The following is a 19,260-nucleotide window of genomic DNA, read 5'->3' on the forward strand; positions in this document are numbered from 1 at the left end:
CACACACACACACACACACACACACACACAAACACACACAGACACACACATCTGCAATACAATTCAAGTTAATTCATTTTCAGACCTTCAGCTTATAAAAACGAAAAAGACATTTTAACAATTATGTAAATACAAACTGCAGGAGCATCCTGCTAGCGATATACCTGCAAAGTCCCTGGTTTGATTCCATAAGGGTACCTTCGTGATATATTTAATACAATTCCCTCTCTTGTCTACAACTATTACCGTCAACTATCAAATACAATCTCCAAAGAAAGAAATTCTAAAAGTAGGATTATAGCCCAAATTGAAATAAATTAAAACAGATATTTGATGACAAACCAAAGTCTTGCACATATGCACATTTAAAATGTATGTTGGCACTAGATGACAAGGAATCACCAAAGTTAGTATAGTTCATCCCGAGGGAGACACACATGTGGCAAAGGTTATGTTGATCCATCTGAAACTGTCACATTCACGGTGAGGAAAAGTCGAGAGATCTGCAAGATCATGAGGCGTCGCCATCTGGAGACCACGCGCGTGTCCACAAAACCTCAAGCGAACGAAACAAAAAGAGTCAGCCTCCGAGGCCGACATAATCAAAATGTGCGAGTCCTTGTTCGAATCCACACTTTAAAGAGAGGATTTTGTGGCACAAACTCGCAATAAAAACCGCAGACAACAATACCTTCTAAATCTGCAGCGCAATTTCAGCTTGAGGCAAATTGTTCTTCATGTTTTACCTTCCAAAAAGTTTCCTCTCTGCACATCAAGCAGGCCAATTTCCAGAAGGGCACAACACAATACCGGCATTTCTCTCTGAGAATGCTGTGTGGAAACAAAACAACAACGCAAAGCAAAAAAAATAAAGACTTTTCCACAAATCTCCAAACTCTCCTTGATTATCCATAACCGCTCGTAAAGTACACAAGAGACAAGTGGGAAACAGTCAGAAAAGAGTTTCAAACGTGGAGAAAATTGGTTGAAACTTCACAGTCCGGGTAACTTTTCCTATTTCCTCCCAGAAACGCAAACAAAGTTGGTGAACTTGGTTCGAAGGCCGCGCTTCGTCGGGCCGTTGCGGTCACGAGGTTTACTCAACTGCAATAGCAAAACACACATTATCATGCAAGTCGTCGTTCTATTTTTAAAAGATTGGGCTTTTGTACATGACTTGCAAACAACCACCTACATCTGTTTTCCAAATTGGGACCAGACGATTGGAAAGGAAGTAACGTTTGTGCAGATTGGTAATGGCTGGAGTGGAGTTGGTTTGTCTGACAGGTCAGAGTGGGATGTTGATGTTGGCGCTCCAACTTTCTGTATCAAATTAATGGTCTGAGAAGCTTCATAAATATAGACTCGGTAACTTTTTTGGAACTGCGTTGGCCGAAGAATGAAGGGAAAAAGAAAAAAAAAGAGGCTGATTTAATATACGGAATATGAATCAGGAAGCATATCTTTTTTTTTTTTTGGTGGTGGTATGAAAATATGGCGTGAGCACCATACTTACGCTTTCACACTTAACTTGCTCATCATTAGTGAATAGGAACGTCACCACCTACTTATTATACTCACTTTGTTTGCTGTACAAACATGCCAGAGAACACGCACACGCAGCGGTAAGTGACGCGCACACACCGCTCCCAGTCACACACACACACACACACACACACACACACACACACAAAGGCCGTCATGTACGCTTTACATGAATGCTGAAGCCTGATCCGGGAAATGAGAGGCATACGGCCTCCACTCTTCTCTGAACGACATCTATAACATCTTATTTTCTCTTTCATCATTAGTTGATGATAAAAAAAAAAGTAGATTATCTTGTCATTTGACTGTTTTTTTCATCGATAGGCCACGAGATTAGCAGGTCCACCTGATTGATGGTCGACTAAGAGTTGGATTAAAGTCTGACTCTTTGAGCAGTTTATGTAGTGGGTAATGCTGTGTGTCTGCAGAGTAACCCGTTCCCCAGTATTAGGTCAGTGGTGACAGATATACTCTCTTTCTCTCAAACACACTACTGAGATGGCTAAAGATGATCCAAGCTCCATTTTCCTTTGTGACGGATAGAGTTCAAAGGCCACGAGGCTCACACTGCCGTTCTTTACTTGTGCTAACAGTGCGCAACACTTCGGGGCATCAGTTATTCACTGTGGATAACGAAGGGCCTCATGAGCAAAATATCTAAAGCTCGTACCAAAAGTGTGTTAAACCTTTCTATCCATCTTTATGTAGACTGTAGATCTGTGTTGTAGCGTCTCGGGCAAATTGCTTAAACTGTCACATACTCTATCAAGAAACTGGATAATATACAGTTGTCGTAGCTTGACAGATTGCATATCTCTTGGTCGCCAGCACCAATAAAAAGTAACGACTGGTATGTGCCAGAGGCAGAGGCACAAGTATAGCTTGACGTTGTTATGGAGCTGCAAAACCTCTTAGGTTTGGTACAAAGTGTCTGACTTTGATGCCAGTGACTGCGGTTTGTACAGTAAATCCATCTCTTTCCAACAGTCAAAACTGGTTTCTTCTAACCATGACCATGATCTTTCCCTAATTTAAACTTTAGACGTTATTGTCCCCAAAGGAGACATTCCTCTCCAAAGCACTGCACAAGTCAGACAACACCAGTGACAACAGAGCGAACAGTAAACACTCTTCTGATCGTCAGTGCTGTGTCGCGGTGGCGGCGGGGCGAGGGGCCGAATCACTGGACGTCCTGTTCTCTTGAGGTCGCATCGCGTGCGGCGGCTTGCTGTAGTGGTTTATTCCCTGCACTCTAAAAAGCCCAACTTCAAATTTGTTGTCCTAACACATTTTTTTAAGTTGAGTCAACAAATATCGTTGAAAAAAGTTGAACTAACTCAAAATCTCAATTTTATTAATGAGGAGTGGAATCCACTGAAAATGTTAAGTTGAGAAAACTTAGTATAGTGAGTTGGGCATCTACTGAGGTAACTAAGACCACTGTGCATGTGTCAGTAAACACACAAACACACATAAATAAAACATATATATATACACATATATATATATATATAAATATATATATATATACTACTTTAATATTATATTTTAAATAATGAAATAAATATTAAAATATTTTCTTTAGCCCCTGTTTAAGATACATTGATTTGATAATACCATTGTTTCTTTATTATATTTTGATAGTTTTTCAGATCTCATTTGATTAACATGTACTTTTTACATCTTAATCTTAAACTGCTGAATGTCTGTTGACAATACATGTTCAATAAAGCGAGAGAGAAGAAAAACCGCCAACTGCCATAAAAGAAGCAGAAGAAGAAGATAAAGAAGAAGAAGAAGAAGAGATTCAAATATCCGTCTACCACTGCGCATGCGCACTTCCGCATGAGAGAGCAATTTCGCGCCGGTCAACGCCAGCTTAAGTGTTTCTGCAGAATGCCGTCTACGTCCCGCACCACTTAACCAGGTAAGACTGTGTATGTTCAGTGCGTTAGCTAACGAGCTAGTCAGATAACCTGTTGATTTTTAATGCCAACGTTAACATTACGAAGTTTATAACGTGACAGACACCAGCCTACTTTTCACGTGTTCATAACGTCATGTGTAATTTTACGATAACGACCCGCTCGTGTTAGCTAGGTTAGTTAACATGTTGCTGCAGTGCTTCGCAGTTCTTTAGCGTTGGTGGCGTCGGGAGTGCTTCTAGACTAGAGGCTCTAGTTCACTCTTTAGTTACCCGCGCGTACCGCGCCCAGGACCTGGACGGTAGCGCCGTTGGCACCTGTTCGCCCGCAGGGACCACGCGAGTCGCCCGCGAGGCATGTTGTAAGAATAGAACACATTTTGAGCTTCGTCAAAAATATATTTGTTTTTATCAACCGACCTGTCTACATGGTCGCGTTACAACTCTTCTCTGTAACGCCATGCACACAGACACGGGCGGGCACACAGGTGAACACCCAGTGGACAGAGAGAGCAGCGAAAAATACGTTGCGGATTTAGTGATATTGTGTTGTCCAAGTTTAATTTTTTGTGTCATTCTCCAAATTTATTTTGTATTATGTCAAATTTTTAATCTTCAATTTGTATTTTTCAGATGACAGATGTCCTTGCCCACAAAGTGTACAGCTCTGCGAGGTCTACCTTTCATTGTGAAGGAGGAGCTGGACGGCTTGCTAAAGACATGTCTGGTAAGACCAATTTGTCATTAAGGTTGCACATTGAGCAAGAACACACTAATGCAAACTTTCATCAAACCCTCATTTCTACTTCACTGTTACTTTGTTAATCCATCTAAATATTTTAATAAGTGTAACTTTTATAGTTTTTAATTTTATGTAATATCGCCAATACTGGCAATGTTACTGTAGCATCAAGGTTACAAGTGAGTGTAATGCCTGCATCACATGCATTTTGTAACAGCAATTCTCCTTCAAATTTACTGGAAACATTTATAATTCCAAGCCCAAATTGGTCATGGGTTTTGAGAATGATGCATATACACATTTTGTCAGTATTTAAATTACAAAGTTATTCTGTCAGTACATTTTCAAAGTTGAAGTACGCTTTTGTTGAGCTAATCTTTTTGAGAAAATAAAACAAAAACCTTTACATCAGCACCCTTTGCCGCTAATACTCTTTAGGGTGAGAATCTGGCAGATTTGGAATGGTAATGTCCATTGTTTTATGGCAGATTTGTTCCAGTTTAGGTTTTTGTCACTTATTAAATTAAAGGGAGCCTGTACCGTGAGAGCAAATGTTTCCCTGTCTTTTGCTCAATTTATTTAAAAATTTATTTATTTGAAAGTTTTATATTTTAGTTTTCAAAATCTGCATGAAAATGTATTTTGGCTTTTAAATTGTATTGTTACAGAGTGATGAAGGAAAAAAAGATGAAAACTTAAGAGGCGGTGAATATTTATTATTGTCTCTGTATGCTTGTTTTTGTGTAGAATACAGACCCGAAGGAATCTTATGTGAAAGAAGTTGAACTGGGACTACTTGTTGAAGATGACGTTGGGACGGTCCGCTCAAGTCTAACAACACTAAGCATCGCCCTGATTACTGAGAAACGGATTGTCATGGATGATATATGCGACATCCCAACTGCATTTGCCCTTTTGTTTGGACTCATCTATGCTCTCAACCTAGAGTATCCGAATGACATGAGGTACACCTTCGAAGTAATTCAAAAGTTGTTCATGAACCTTGGTACCCAGTGCTCTGCCTGGGTTCGGTCCTAAAAAAACAGTTTGCTCAAGTAGTCTGCCATATGTAAACCCCACCTATGGTCTTGGCTGGATTTTGAGGGGGGTAAGAGTTCAGGTTGCAGTTGTCTTGTTACAGACAATACATGTTTTTATGTCCATTCATTGTAAAAACAATATAACTATGTCCCACTGTTGATAGTGTACAGTGCCCATAATGATAAACTGATATTGGAATCAGCATTGGTACTGTGTATGTTAAGAAAGCATAACTTGTACTAAATTGTTGTTTTTTGCATCTTAACAGTTCTTGTTAATATATTGCAGTTTTAAACAGTAACTGGATGGATAGATGCATAGATGATGGATAGATGCATGGATAGGATAGGTTTTTAAGCCATTGTATACCTCCCACCAATGCCATTGTCCTTCTGTGTTTTATATATGTTCCATCATATACAATGTCCCAAAGCTTGTATCAAGGCCTTGATTTTGGATTTCATTTTTTATTTTTTTTGCAGCCATTTGGATTTTATGTCGATGTTTAAGTGTTGACACCTGGAATTTGTATAGTTATGCAAACAAATGTTTACTTGTTAATAAACATTTTGTGTTTGAAGAAGTTTGTTTTGTTTAACTGTTGACTTTTCCAAAGAAAATGGTGTACATTTTTAATTTATTTAAATAAAGGCAACGTTGCAAAGAATTGAGTGTACTCAACTAATGGGCAGTGAAATTTAGTAACGACACTTTAAGTTTGAAGTAAGTTTTCTCAACAATAAATTTAAAGTTATGTTGATTTATGTTTTCAATTTACAAGAACACACAATTTCAAGTTTCTCCAACTTAATATTTTAAGTGTTCTGAACTTAAGTACATGAGTAGATGTGACTATCAAATTAAGTAGTGGTAACTTAAATACATAAGTAGGTCTGACTAGTAATGTTACGTTTGACAAACTTAAGATAGCACTTTGAGTGAACTTCTTATTATAAGTTGACACAACTTAGTTGAGTGAACTCAAAAAGGCTTTGCAGCTGGTTGCCTCACTTTTTTAAGTTGACTCAACTTTTTTTTTTTTAGAGTGTGTGTGTTTTTGGACTCTTTTACCAAGTGGTTTTAGCTGTCAAAGCAGAGCCTAACAATAGGTGTTGGCAGATTGCAAAGTATGATTGTAAATAATGTTTTGCCATGGTTATGTGGGTTGACCATGAGGCTAGCAGCACTAGCTTTGCTACACGGGTCATTTTACAAGCTTCGCGTTGCCTTATTGGAATAATTGTCAGACTTCCACATGAAAACAGACTTAAAACCTCTAGATTTGAACTTCAAGTCTAAGATAAGTAGGATTATTTATCTGATTAGGCTCATGGGCTCATTTCCACACAGCATCTATCCATCAAAATTGCCTTTTACAGCCCTAAAGAGCCCTAAAGATCGCTTTTTCAGGTAGATACATATGCACTTATTGGATGAACTTGTAAATTACAGTGAATCTTCCTGATTTAAGGCACTTGGCCTTTTGTTTCTGCCTGCATTATTATTGTCATTTGCAAATGTCAATTTGCTGCGGCAGCCGAATTTGACGAAGAACCAGCCGCTGTGTCAAACTGTGGAGCTTTGGGTGCGAGTTTGTTTTGCTTTCCTCCGGGTCGGGAACATTTCTGTGAAAACTGAAACCAGTGGACGGCGGAGTCTGCGGACTTAGCACAGTCTGCTCTTGTTTTTCTGACCAGCAGCACTAATAATGCATAACTCGCTGCGCAGAGGAGACGAGCTGTTGTGGCTACGACGGCTTTTCTGAGATGAATTACACACGAGTCCTTCATCACACAGAGTGCAAGCCGCTAAAACATTTGACCCCGCAGCTTTTTCCTCCGTGAAGAGAGAAAAACATTTCATTGTCAGAGAGCCATTAGGAAGTGACGACACATACATGATGGATGTCACACAGCTATAGTTGATATATGATGCTATAAAGCAGAACAACTAAACATGCCCACATATACGCGGCCATTTCTTGAGGCCAGGTATAACTGTCTTCCCCTTTATATAGCGACAACGCTATACTTAACCACATGCAGGTGTGTTTTTGGCACCAGCAGCGAGATGGCAGGTGTGTTTGCTATTACAATGTGATAATAACTATCATTACAGCCCAGTAAGAACAGGCGTGATAGCAGGAGGCTGGGACGGAGAGGAAAGCAATAACGCTTTTACCAGGATGTGAGCACACAACCGGGATTTCTGCACCACACACACAGGCACACACACACGCGCACACACACATACGCGGACATTAAAACGCTATGAGAGAAGTACACAAACTAAAACTCACACAAATTAGTACCTTGGGGATTTGAATTTAGCTCCAAATGAACCGTTTAGACTGTGCTGAGAATAAATGGCCGTTGCAGATTACCGTTATTTCATCGAAGGAAAGTGCAAGTCAGTGTTTTAGACTGTAATCGCTCAAAGATAAGGTGCAGCATAATGCGATAAAATGCCTATGGACTTAAGTTTCTAAGAATTTAAGGAAGTGGTTCGCCTTTTAAAAATAACCAATGTAGATGTGCTCACAGAAAGTTTTTGTAATACACTTTTTACATTTTACGGATGGACATAGATCTCACACACAAACACACACACACACACACACACACACACACACACACACACACACACACAAACACAGACAGACAGACAGAGGTGACTTTAGTGGGGAAACAAACTGATGTTTTCTCTGGCTTGCTCTCCATTTCTGCTGCCTCACCATCTGGGGGGAGAAAAAGAAAAAAATCCATCACAGCATTTCAGCGCCTCCCTCGGCGTTGTAAACAGAAACAGGCAGATGTGTGCATGTGCATGCAAAAGTGCACATCTTTGAATCATTATAAGGTTGTTTTTTTTTTACCGACTATGTTAATTGACCTCATCACCAACTTTAACCCTCGATACTAATTGCGATTCTAAATCCTGAACATGAACGTCGTTCTTCGGAGGTATGTGAGGATCAGCAAAATGTCGTCGTGTAAACACATTTATTATTCATAACTTTATAAAAAGACTATGTTGTACTGGGGTCACACTCCTGGGAAAAGCTCCAAAGAAAGCATTATTTTATAAAGTGATATTTTTATGAACTCTGCGGCCAAGACAACATAAATGCTGCGATAAGCTCTGACTGCAACGTTCATAACAGCAAAAGTCTTTGATTTTATCATCACTTTTATGGTAATGTGAATGATAATTGCGGCGATTCTATTCCTGATCAGTTTATGGAATATTAAAGTGTGTATTATTGCTGTACTTTTCCTGGCGTCTTACTTTGACTGTACTAGCTCAGTGCTACTTTAGTGGGATTGTGTGGATTAGTGTGTGTGTGTGTGTGTGTCTCTGTGTGTGTAGGTGTGTGTGTGTGTGTGTGTGTGTGTGTGTGTGTGTGTGTGTGTGTGTGTGTGTGTGTGTTAGAGAGCAATATACCAGATGTTATTTTGCAGGCGAGAGGAGACCAGCTTCTCATGGCTATAGTTGTAAAAAAGATAATTGTTACAACACTGACGACACTAAAATATACCTCTGCAGCAGTCAAGTCTTATTTTAAAACGAGTACCACTTTCTAATAAGGTGCTTTTTTATGAAGCCTTTATATGTTTTCGATAAAGGCTTAATCCATCTTTGATTAATCATGTATTAATGTGATTAATATTAATAAGAAGCTAATGAACAAGAACAACTTTGTTGCTGGCGTTGGTGCGCCAAAAGCATGCCACATGCGTTGACTTTTTAGCTAGCACGTTTAAGCTAGCTCTTTACAGATTTGATGAATTAATGAATGACGAACCATTTATTAACCGTTGTAACTGCTTCTAGTGATTTAAACAGCTTCAATAATGGTTAATACAACATTCACTCATGGTTTGTAAAGCTTAACATGAACGGAAAACATCCATAGCTCCATTCTTATCAACTTTTACCAAAAAAATCCAAATACTTTGCATCACAGAATGGCTGCAGACTTTTTTTTTTTAAATGTCTGGTTTCTAGGTTTTGCTATTTTTCAACATTACAAAAACAATAGACTCATGCGTCCTCTGCCCCAAAGCCGTCCACACAATAGAGCTAAACAGGGAATAAACAGGTCGTCAATTACAAAATAGGTATAAAAAATATATATAGATATAGCTGCATGCAGCAATACACATACTCATTGTTGCTTATGTCACATGTCGCACAGACGACTTATGACAACATTTCTATTGTTCAAGGCTGCTGACTCCTAATCTTGTTAAAAGGGTGCCTTATTAAAAAGTGGTGTCGAATGGAACTTTATTACATTCAAGAGAATTAAAAATGAATTGTTTTTCACTGCCACATGCATGCAAACACGCAGACACGTGAGAAACGTTGAATATCTATTCATGGATTTATTACCTAATGATTCCTGTTCTTATTGAGAAAACAAGTACTTTTCCCTGCCATGTGTCAAATTACGAAACCGTCTCTCCCTCTCTGTTACCAGCTGCTTTCTGCTCCGCAACAAGACAATCTGTATTCCAGCACCGGCCTCGGTCCAGCTGGCCAAACTATTTACACTACCCGGCATAAACACTTAAGATCAGGGATGAATCCAATTTATTGCTCCAGCCAGCCAGTTGTTTGGCGTCTGATGTCACCGAGAACTCTCTCTGTGATTGGCTTGTTCCACCAGAATGAATTATTATCACTGTGTTGCCTAATAATCAAGAGGATCGGGTTTTGCTTATGGCTGCTTTTCGTAATCTCTTAAAGTGACTTCACCCACACACATCTCACGCTCAAAACTGGACAAGGCCTCGCTGGGACGCAAACGCACAAATGCAGACACACATGCCCACACACATCTCTGTGTTTTTCCATCGTGCGCTATCTCCTTTTGCGCTCTCTCACACGCAGACAGACACGCATTGTTGTTTCTCACAGTCTGGCTTATGCTTTTGTTGGATTTACTCGGTGGCCTCCGACCCCGGCTGGACTGACTGGATGGACTCTTGGTCCTGCTGCTGCAACTGGTTCATATTAAATGGATTGGACTGTGTGCGTGTGTGTGTGTGTGTGTGTTTGTGTGTGTGTTTGCATGGATACACTTCTTCAGATGCTAACATTTTCTTAAACACTCAAAGGTCCAAAACCACGGGTTTTGTGCGTAATGTGTTATTTTGATTGCGCATCCACAATTAAACACACCGTTATACTCTCGTTTCTGTGCTGCACCTGTGCTACCCTCTGCTTCGAGTTAACTGAAGTCGTCTTCATGTATGTCGATGAAAACCTCTAGTCAGCGCGGCAGCCGTAATCCCATTGTTTTTTACGAGCTGCTAACTGACCTTTTTGGTGCTGTTCATTTCCTGTTGTTGTGCGGTTCAAAGCAATTAAACATATTGCAACAGTGATATGACTTCATCCAACCGTTTGCCCGTGAACATGCCCACACGTAAGCCTGAGAAAATAACTGGCTTTTGTTCATTAAAACATTAAATGACCGCTGAATTTCCGTTAAAAAAAAGTACCTTACGTAGAAATATTATTGCAATATTTAAAAGAAAAACTGAATGAAAAGTAACTTTAAAGTTTGACTGAGCTCTCTTTGTGGTACACTTTAACACTTGGCTCGCTTGTTTTTAAAACCACGTTTCCGACCCCATCTGTCTTATGTTAGATAGGCCTCTTCATGGTGGTCCTTACAAATGTGATTATTTATTATATGCTACCATATTCACTGAGGACATACATTCTAACTTGAATTACAGTTCTCATCGTTCTTGATAGTCAGCCTCAACAGATCGATCGGCACAATGTGGTTATCTATCGTGGCGTCTGTTCATCTGTCGCTCCGTTCTGAATCTGACTGAAACGCCTGAAAGCTAAAGAATTCAGCGTGGCGGTGGATACGAGATCCTCCTGGATCGTAAGGAAGAATGATAGCCGTGGTAAATAAATCTGTCAGCGTTTATTTGAACCGATAAATCGCAAAAGAATCCTTTGGCGTCATATTTCTTTGACGGCTCGGCTTAAAGTCGTAGCCGTGGTATTTTTACAAACCTTAGCTTCAACTTTGAAAGCGATCCGTAGCTTTGAGTTTTTGGACAGATGTGGGTTTCCCACTATCTTCTGTCACTTTACAATGTCCTGAAACTTTAATAGAGGTTACAACTTCTTAGAACAATTGTTTGCGAATCCAGGAAAGAAGATTGATCCACTTGGATATTTGAATAGTCAATATGAAGCTCGAGCCAGCAAGAGGTTAGCATAAAACCACAAAACAGGGGACAACAGCTAGCCTGGCTCTGTCCAGGCTAACCAAAACTAACCAAGTACCCAAACAAGTACATCAAAAGCTCCACAAGCGTGATATAAAGTGTTATTGAACTTTAGGTTGATTTTTTTTTACATCTGGAGAAATCTATTCTAGCTGTTTCCAGTTTTTTGCTAAGCTAACCAGCTTAATATTGAACACAACATAATATTAAGTGCATCAATCCTTTCGTCTAACTCGCGGCAAAAAAAGCGAACGTGTGCGTAGCTTTACATTCAGATTTTCCTCGTCACGAGATCTATTCCAACACTTGCACTTTCCGGGTCAGAAACCAGAAAATTGTTTCGATTCTGAATGAGCCGGACGTGATCTCTAAACGTTTCCGAAAACTATCTTCCTCGCCTCGCCCGTCAAGACACTACTTAAAAGCACCATAGTAACCCACTTCCTAAGCTACCTGTGTTATTAGGTCAGCTCTTCTCCTTGTTGTGCGACACACTAAACACCTCAATAAGTCCCATTAAGCCCTTAATAAGGAAGTGGATTTATTTTTTACATTTTTTTTTTCGGTCCTACCGGCCAGCGTGACCTAAAAGACGTATGTGTTACACTACAATAGCCGGTAAATCTCTCCGCAGTAACAACACCAGAGCACTGAGCACATGCTCATGGAGGCAGGCTAATCAGCTTTCTGTAGATGGGCTAATGTCCTTACAGTGGCTGAGAGGGGGGCCTATATTTAGTGTCCACTCTCTCCCTCTTAACAGGGGATAACATTAGCTCTGTTCTCCTCTCCATGGAGCTCATCTCTCTCTCTCTCTCTCTCTCTCTCTCTCTCTCTCTCTCTCTCTCTCTCTCTCTCTCTCTCTGCTTAAGTTCATCAAGAGGCCCCAGGCAGGCAGAGATGAAGGGAAATGAGTGATGACACAAAACAGAGGACGACACCGGCATCAAGCTACTCAGTGTCCCTAAAGCAGTGGTTGTCAAACTGTGGGGCGCGACCCTTTAGTGGGGCGAGGAGGTATTACAGGTGGAGTGCGGGGGGGAGATGCAGATTCTTTAAAAAAAAAAAATTCAAATGTTTTTTTAGTGTTTTTTTTTTTAAAGAATCCTTTATTAATCCCACAGTGGGGGGATTATTCTCTTCATTAGACCCATCCTTAGTAATTAAGGAGCTTTGTGCTGCTGTGAAGCTCTGGGGCTTCAGTGTCTTGCTCAAGGACACTTCAACATGAAACTATGGGGAGAAAACAGGGAGCCAACCGGCTTCCTTCCTAATCTTTTTTGCCAAATATGAGTTGTTTTTTGCACATCTATAACTGTATTTGCATTGTTTTAACAAAGTGATTGCACATGTTATTAGTTTCTGTCAGATGGAGCAATCTGGTTTACTTGAAATGGATTTCAATTTGTTTTAATCTATTAATTAAAAAAGAACGGATGGAAGAGTCTCAAAAAATTTGACCATTTTTTTTCCCAGGTTGTCGGGGCGGTGGGGCCCGAACATTTTGCTTCCTTCAAAGTGGAGTGTGACAGAAAAGGTTCGAGAACCACTGCACTAAAGTAACCGTACAGGCTTGCACACAGCAATCTATGAAAAGCGGCGTGTTGGCCGAAGAATTAAAGTCAAAAATAATAAACCAAAAGGCAGAATAACATAGAGACAGACCGAACAAAAAACTTGAAAGAGAGACTAAAAGGAATCTATTTTTCTCAATGAAAGTGACATCTGGAGGCCGAGGCATTAGAGTAATGCAGACCTGGAGCCAATCGACTCAATCGGCTGCCATGTGTCACTGGGGGACCAAGGCTCTGCTGGTAGTACGGTCTGTGAATGTCCATGGCATCTACCTGCCGTTGCCAATACTCACAGCTAATGAGGTCTGGCAAACGGTGAACTGACAGCCGCTGACGCTCGATGGCACCCGGTGACGCTCGTCGTGACGTCTCTCGGAGGGGAAACCCGTCAAGTTCAGCTGACACTTGGCTGGCGGCAGCCGTCGTGCCCGCTGGGATTTGTGCGAGCAACTCGGGGCGTTGAGCTGATGAAGACGTTTCCTGTCCGTCAAACCCCTGGCACAAAACACTGAATTCCACAGGTATTTACCTCGGCTGAACTGTGGTTCAATAAGGTAGACCATTCAAAATAAACGCAGGTTGTGATAGCAAATAGTGTGTGTGATGAGAATGATGACAAATAACTTAACTGAATGTCTCTTGTCTGCTGGTCTTTTTAATTATCAGATCATTATTTCCGTGTCCAAACAGGACAGCAGTTTTAAAAACAAGTAGAACAGTGAAACAATCTCTTTAGAGCAACATCAGAACCCATAGGAAACAGCTCATGCATACATACAATGAACACAAGCTAAATCTGCATCTCAGCATCGCCGCCACGTCCACCTGCACCGCTCCTCAGCGGCCCGAAAGAATAAATCACAAAGTTTGCACAGTCACACACCTCAAAATACTACACAGCTTTGAATCGGCCTGCTACATCAGCCGAATGCAAACTGTACAAAAATAGAGATTGATAGAAAAATAGGAGATCTGACATGTTTGAGAGCCGAGTGTCTTGCACTTTTCCGCATGATCGTCATAAAAAAACACTTTTTCTTATTGCCCTTCAAATATCCATGTGATGGTCGATATATATATATTTTTTGCATTATTTGGTGCTTATCGATGTTAAAAAGTGACAAAAGCCATGGTCGACTCATGCAGCCGGGATTTCCACACATTTCCACACAACTCTTACATTTTATTGACTTTTTTTTTTCATGCAGAACATCTTCTGAAAATGTTTTTGAAAATGTACGACGAACATTCGCTTTGTTTTGTCCTGCAGATAACGGACATCCCTTTTCTCTTTCTCTCTGACTCAGGAAATGAATAAACATGTTTACAGTGCATACAGCATGTCAAAATAGTTTTAAACTGCATACAAAAAAAGTCAACTGCATTGAAAAATGATCATTTTATATATTTGATGAGAACAAAATAGTAATATTTCCAGTGTAATTTGAGAGAACTGGTGGTCCCTGTTTCAAACACATTGGTGTTTTTTTTTTTAATGTTTAATATTTATTTGAAAACGTAAAGTTGCCCTGTAAAGTTTTTGACCACAAGTCAATTGAGCTATTACAAAAAAAATATTGAATTATATATTTTTTAACCCTAACATACATGAATATGTGCAACCATGCGTGCAGGGTGATTTATATCCTCCTGTCAAATTCACAATATTTCATGGATTACTCATCCTGCCATCAGAGGCAGTGAAGAAGAAGCCTGCTCCGTTTAAAATATCCCCCCCCAAAAAAATCATCTTTGCAAGAGGAAGAAAGTGCACTTAACACTTTTGTAGTATTAAAAGTATTAAAAAACACACACACAATGTGTTTTGGTCGGACTAAATGTAAACATAACTTTAGTTTTTTCACATGAAAACTTCACAGGGCACCTTTAAGTGAGTGCGAGTCGTATATTTCAGATCTGTTCATTACAGTTTCACGAGAACATTTTGACATAGACTACAAGTCATGAATAGGCATTTTGAAATGCATTAGGCGCAAAACTTTCTCGTAAGCAAACACGTTTCTTTATCCCCCACAGGTGATAACATTGTATGTGACGAATGGCTTTTTCTTTTTTATCACGCTGAGCACTTCACCGCCTTATTTGGAACTGCAGATATGAGCAATTTATTCCCTCTCGCTTGCTCTCTTGCTGCCAAACCTAATTCTTTCTCTGCATATTTCTCTCAAAATCACCATCTATTTTACTCTCATAAGCATTTTTGACTCAACCTCCAGCCCTCCCCCCCCCCCCCATCCCTCCTCCTCTCCGCCCCCTCTCTCTACCGATGATGAGATTATCTGGCTACTTCCTCTTTGGTAATCAGGATGTGTGTTCGTCGAGCGGGGCTGCAGATAAGATCCGAGTCTTTCGCTAAACATGGTCAAAAAAACATCAGCGGATCTAAAAAAACCTGCCTCTACTCGGCACGGGTCGACTCTGATTTTCAAGGTGATAATGAAGTGGAACAATTAAACGACCCAACAGATACAGAATCACAAAAATATCTCTTCCCTTTTTTAGGCTTTATCTAGGCACTTATAGAAAATTATTCCTATTACAGAAATAAAGCATGCATTGTTTTGTTGTTGTTGTTTTGTCTCAGAATTCCGATAACGTTCAGTATCAAAGTCGATCTTTGGATTTGTAAACAGTATCAAATTCCTCATTTTGCATTGTCTGTGGAAAGGAGTCCCGTACCAACACCGTGCACACGGACAAGTCAGTCGATTGTCCATGAATCCACATCCTCAGCATGTCACGTGTGTGTCCCCCGCGACTCTGCGGCTGTACGCGAGTTAGTTTTGGTTTTCCATGTAAAGAGGATGTGGTCCTCGTTCATGTCAACCATTTCAAATGTGAGTTCCTCTGAGCCGTGACTCTCGTAAACAGACCAGAAAAGTATCCTCGGCGGGCCGGTCGCTCATCCCGGTGGTCTCCCGAATCGATGCGAGAACCCTAAAAGAGTGACGAGTCAGCCTCCCCCTCGCCGGCATCTCTCCCGGTGTGATCTCAGCTCCTCCTGCTGTGGCACCCTCACCCGGGGAAAGCCTTTTCTCTGGCCCACTGCCGTGATCCAGCTTCCTCGCCCTCATTTCCTTTGCTTACTCATTCTTTTATCTGTCTAAGTTTACCACCACGTACTCCCTTCTCTCATTTCCCTCAATTTCAATCTCAAAAAAAAAAAGAGATCTCGGTGATCGCCGTTCATCCCCCTCGAGGAGGTTCCACCAGTTACACGACAGAGTTTAGTTGCAGGGTAACCAGGTGCCGTACATTGGATGATGCTGAGGAGGCATGTAATGCTGGGGAAGGAAGGGGTGACAGGGGTAGATGGGCTGCACCTGCGCCACGTAATAGTTGCTGAAGTTGCCGTCCGCGACGTAAGGAGCCGGCTGGTAGAAGCAGGTGACGTTGGCGGCGTTGGGGATGGCGTTCTGCTCGGCCAGGACGCGCAGCGCCAGCGAGGAGATGAGGCTGAGCGTCTGGCGCCTCTCGTGGCCCATCAGGCACACGGTGCTCTCCTGCACCACCTCGTACAGCGTGGCCAGGTAGTCGTACTTCCTGTCCTCCAGGTCCACGAAGTGGTTCTGCAGGTAGGACTCCAGCTTCCGCCGCTGCTCGCTCACGTCGGGGAAGTCGATGAAGAAGCGCGAGCACATGTAGCGCTGCAGCAGCTTCATCTCGGGGGCGGAGGCCGCGCGGAAACCCCGCACCAGCAGGTGGCAGTACTTGAGCAGGCCGCCGCCTCGGATCTCCTCGGGGCTCCGGGTGCAGATGAGGCGCTTGCGCAGGTGATCCAGGGCGGTGGGGAAGTCGCCGTAGACGCTCTCGCCGAGGATGGTGGGGTGGAACGTGGCCGCCATCGGGTGCTCCGAGCACTCGTAGAAGAGGAGCAGCGAGTCCAGGCGGATCTGGAAGGAGTCCACGCTGAACTCAAACTGCCGCCGGAGGGAGTCCACGAACTTGAGCTCCACGTTCTTGCCGCGGTTGTTGGAGAGGGAGATGAGACTCCAGCGGTCGGAGTCGTTGCACACTTTCACCATCTTTTGCACGTAAGCCTCCTAAGACATACACAAGTAGAACGAAAATGAGGCGACATCACAGACTTTGAATGCATTCCAAGTTTTTAAGTCGCTGCCTGAAAACGGAATCAAGCAATTGAAGACGTTGTGTTTCCTAGAAATTAAAAAGGCCACTGCAACATAATTAGTAAGCTACTGTGACCAGATGTTCTTTTTTTTCCATCACACAGAGTCCTACCGCCGTCTTGGTGTCTGTTAGTACCTGCTCTCTTTCCCTGTAATATGGTGTTAGTTAGTGAGACTGTTTGCACTGTGGGTCTGACACAGAGATCGACTACATCTAAAATAGTCTAAACCAGCCTGAGGTGGCTCCAACAACTCCGCATTTGTATCACTCGCACCAGATAAAAGTCTTGGATTAGGTCTGTTAGTCGTGATGTTTTGTTGACCACATCTGTTGGTGGGCCATTAGTAGCCCAGGAAGTCCTCGGTATCCAGGTAACTGAGAGCCGATTTATTAATGTGGATCCGACACCAATTGGATTAGACAGAATCCTCTTTGAATTGGAAAGCAACCTTTTTACTATTTGAAGGCCTACTCTCTCTCTCTCTCTCTCTCTGCTGGTTGCAGATATGCAGGACAGACCTCCTACTTCTGTGTTCATTCATGTTCTGCACTTTCCAAAGGTTTTCTTTTAGTGTTCTGCTGAATCTCCTACACTGACACAACCACACAATGTAAGACACGTCTCTGTTGACAAGTCTCAATCTCAATGTTGAATACTCGGCTATGATCGGTCCACTTTAACATTTAATGATCCGGTATTTATGAATAACCTTGCTATGGACATAGCTCCGATCATCATTTTCAAATAAACATATTAGTGTGAAATGAGTGATTCTGTTATTAAGTAGTCATGGAATAAGCAGGATAATGTAAAGGGAGCGGGTCGTTATTGTGAAAAGAACCCTTAACATGGAGATCTCCGGGGCCCTGAAGGGGTCCACAATATCATTATAACGACAACATAAAGTGTTGCTATGCTGTCCCTGAGGTGGACACTGGCCAATAGAGACTTGTCTTACATTCGGTCCCGCCCACAAGATTCAGCTCAACAGCAAGCAAACATTTTGGATTTGCATAATACATTGATTTTCCTTGCAATACAAAATGTTTATTGCACTAATCGATGGTTTGAATCTACTGTATTTGATGTGTAACAAAGACACAAATAAAACCATGAACTCAATCTTGTTTGTTTAAGACTTATGTACATGAATGCAATATACAAAAAAATAAGTTCACTTTCTTCCCTGTTAGGTTTGAAAGATTACCACACAATAGGATCAACATAAAAACATCTACCTTTAAAGTCACAGGTGTGATCTTTTCCTTATTCACTCCTTCTGGCAAAAAGTCCAGGAGGGAGTCCAGAACGATATCTTTCACAATCTGAAACTCCATCTCTCCTTTCAGATCGGCGCAGAATATTAAATCCAGATCTTTCCATCCCAGCCCGCTGTCCTCGTGCAGGACGTAGCTGGCCGCGGAGCCGTTGAGTCGCACCTCCCGGACGTGTATCCGCTTCTCCTCCATGCGGCTGCGGACCACCTTGACGATGTCTCGCGGCTTCACCTCCAGGGTGGGGAAGCTCCACCGGCCGTGGATAGGGATGGAGCTGGTGAGGATGGTGTCCAGCCGCTGCACTTGCTCCCAGTTGAGCACGCTGAGGTTGATGCTCTCCCCGTCCGAGCAGCTGTCGACCGCAGCGGACCCAACACTCTCGTCCATGTTGAGGAGAGGTAGACGCAAGGATGTGAACGGCAAAAAAAACTTCCCACTAACTCCTGCTGGAGTCGTGGCATCAGCCAGCTGCAACTTTGAGAAGAATTGCACGTTCAGAGTCTGTCATTACAACAAGGTGCCGGACGACAGAGCGTCTCTATACGCATGACGGAAAGAACTCGTTGGGCGGCGTTGCGCGTGTCCTACTTCTTACATAAAGACTGTAGTCCAGACAAATTCACTTCATTAGCTCCCCAGCCGTGAGGCTTAGTCACTGCTCAGCATCTGCTGCCCCGCTGCGCGCTCCGCTCCGCTGCGGCGCTGTCGCCAAAACTCTGGCCGGCAGACATCAACTGTTACGGT

At 42.0% G+C, this 19,260-nt stretch overlaps 1 protein-coding gene and 1 long non-coding RNA gene across 2 annotated transcripts; one reads left to right on the top strand and one right to left on the bottom strand.

Annotated features, from left to right (window-relative positions):
* The first annotated feature begins 3,398 nt into the window (after positions 1 to 3,398).
* On the top strand, positions 3,399 to 5,080 carry LOC137785393 (uncharacterized). The gene is made up of 3 exons (XR_011077502.1): positions 3,399 to 3,472; positions 4,103 to 4,196; positions 4,959 to 5,080. It is a non-coding gene; the product is annotated as an uncharacterized lncRNA (long non-coding RNA).
* Positions 5,081 to 15,385: 10,305 nt separating this feature from the next.
* Positions 15,386 to 18,903, bottom strand: LOC137785752 (terminal nucleotidyltransferase 5A-like). Its single transcript, XM_068577225.1, has 2 exons — positions 18,478 to 18,903; positions 15,386 to 17,150 (listed from the first exon to the last, which is right to left on the bottom strand). Exons 1-2 carry the CDS (start codon positions 18,901 to 18,903, stop codon positions 16,335 to 16,337), a joined length of 1,242 nt encoding a protein of 413 aa, XP_068433326.1. The 3' UTR covers positions 15,386 to 16,334.
* Between the last annotated feature and the right edge of the window lie 357 nt (positions 18,904 to 19,260).

The sequence above is a fragment of the Clinocottus analis genome, unplaced genomic scaffold, assembly GCF_023055335.1.
Source record: "Clinocottus analis isolate CAN_PGR_092001 unplaced genomic scaffold, fCliAna1.0.p SCAF_15, whole genome shotgun sequence".
Taxonomy (NCBI): Eukaryota; Metazoa; Chordata; class Actinopteri; order Perciformes; family Cottidae; genus Clinocottus; species Clinocottus analis.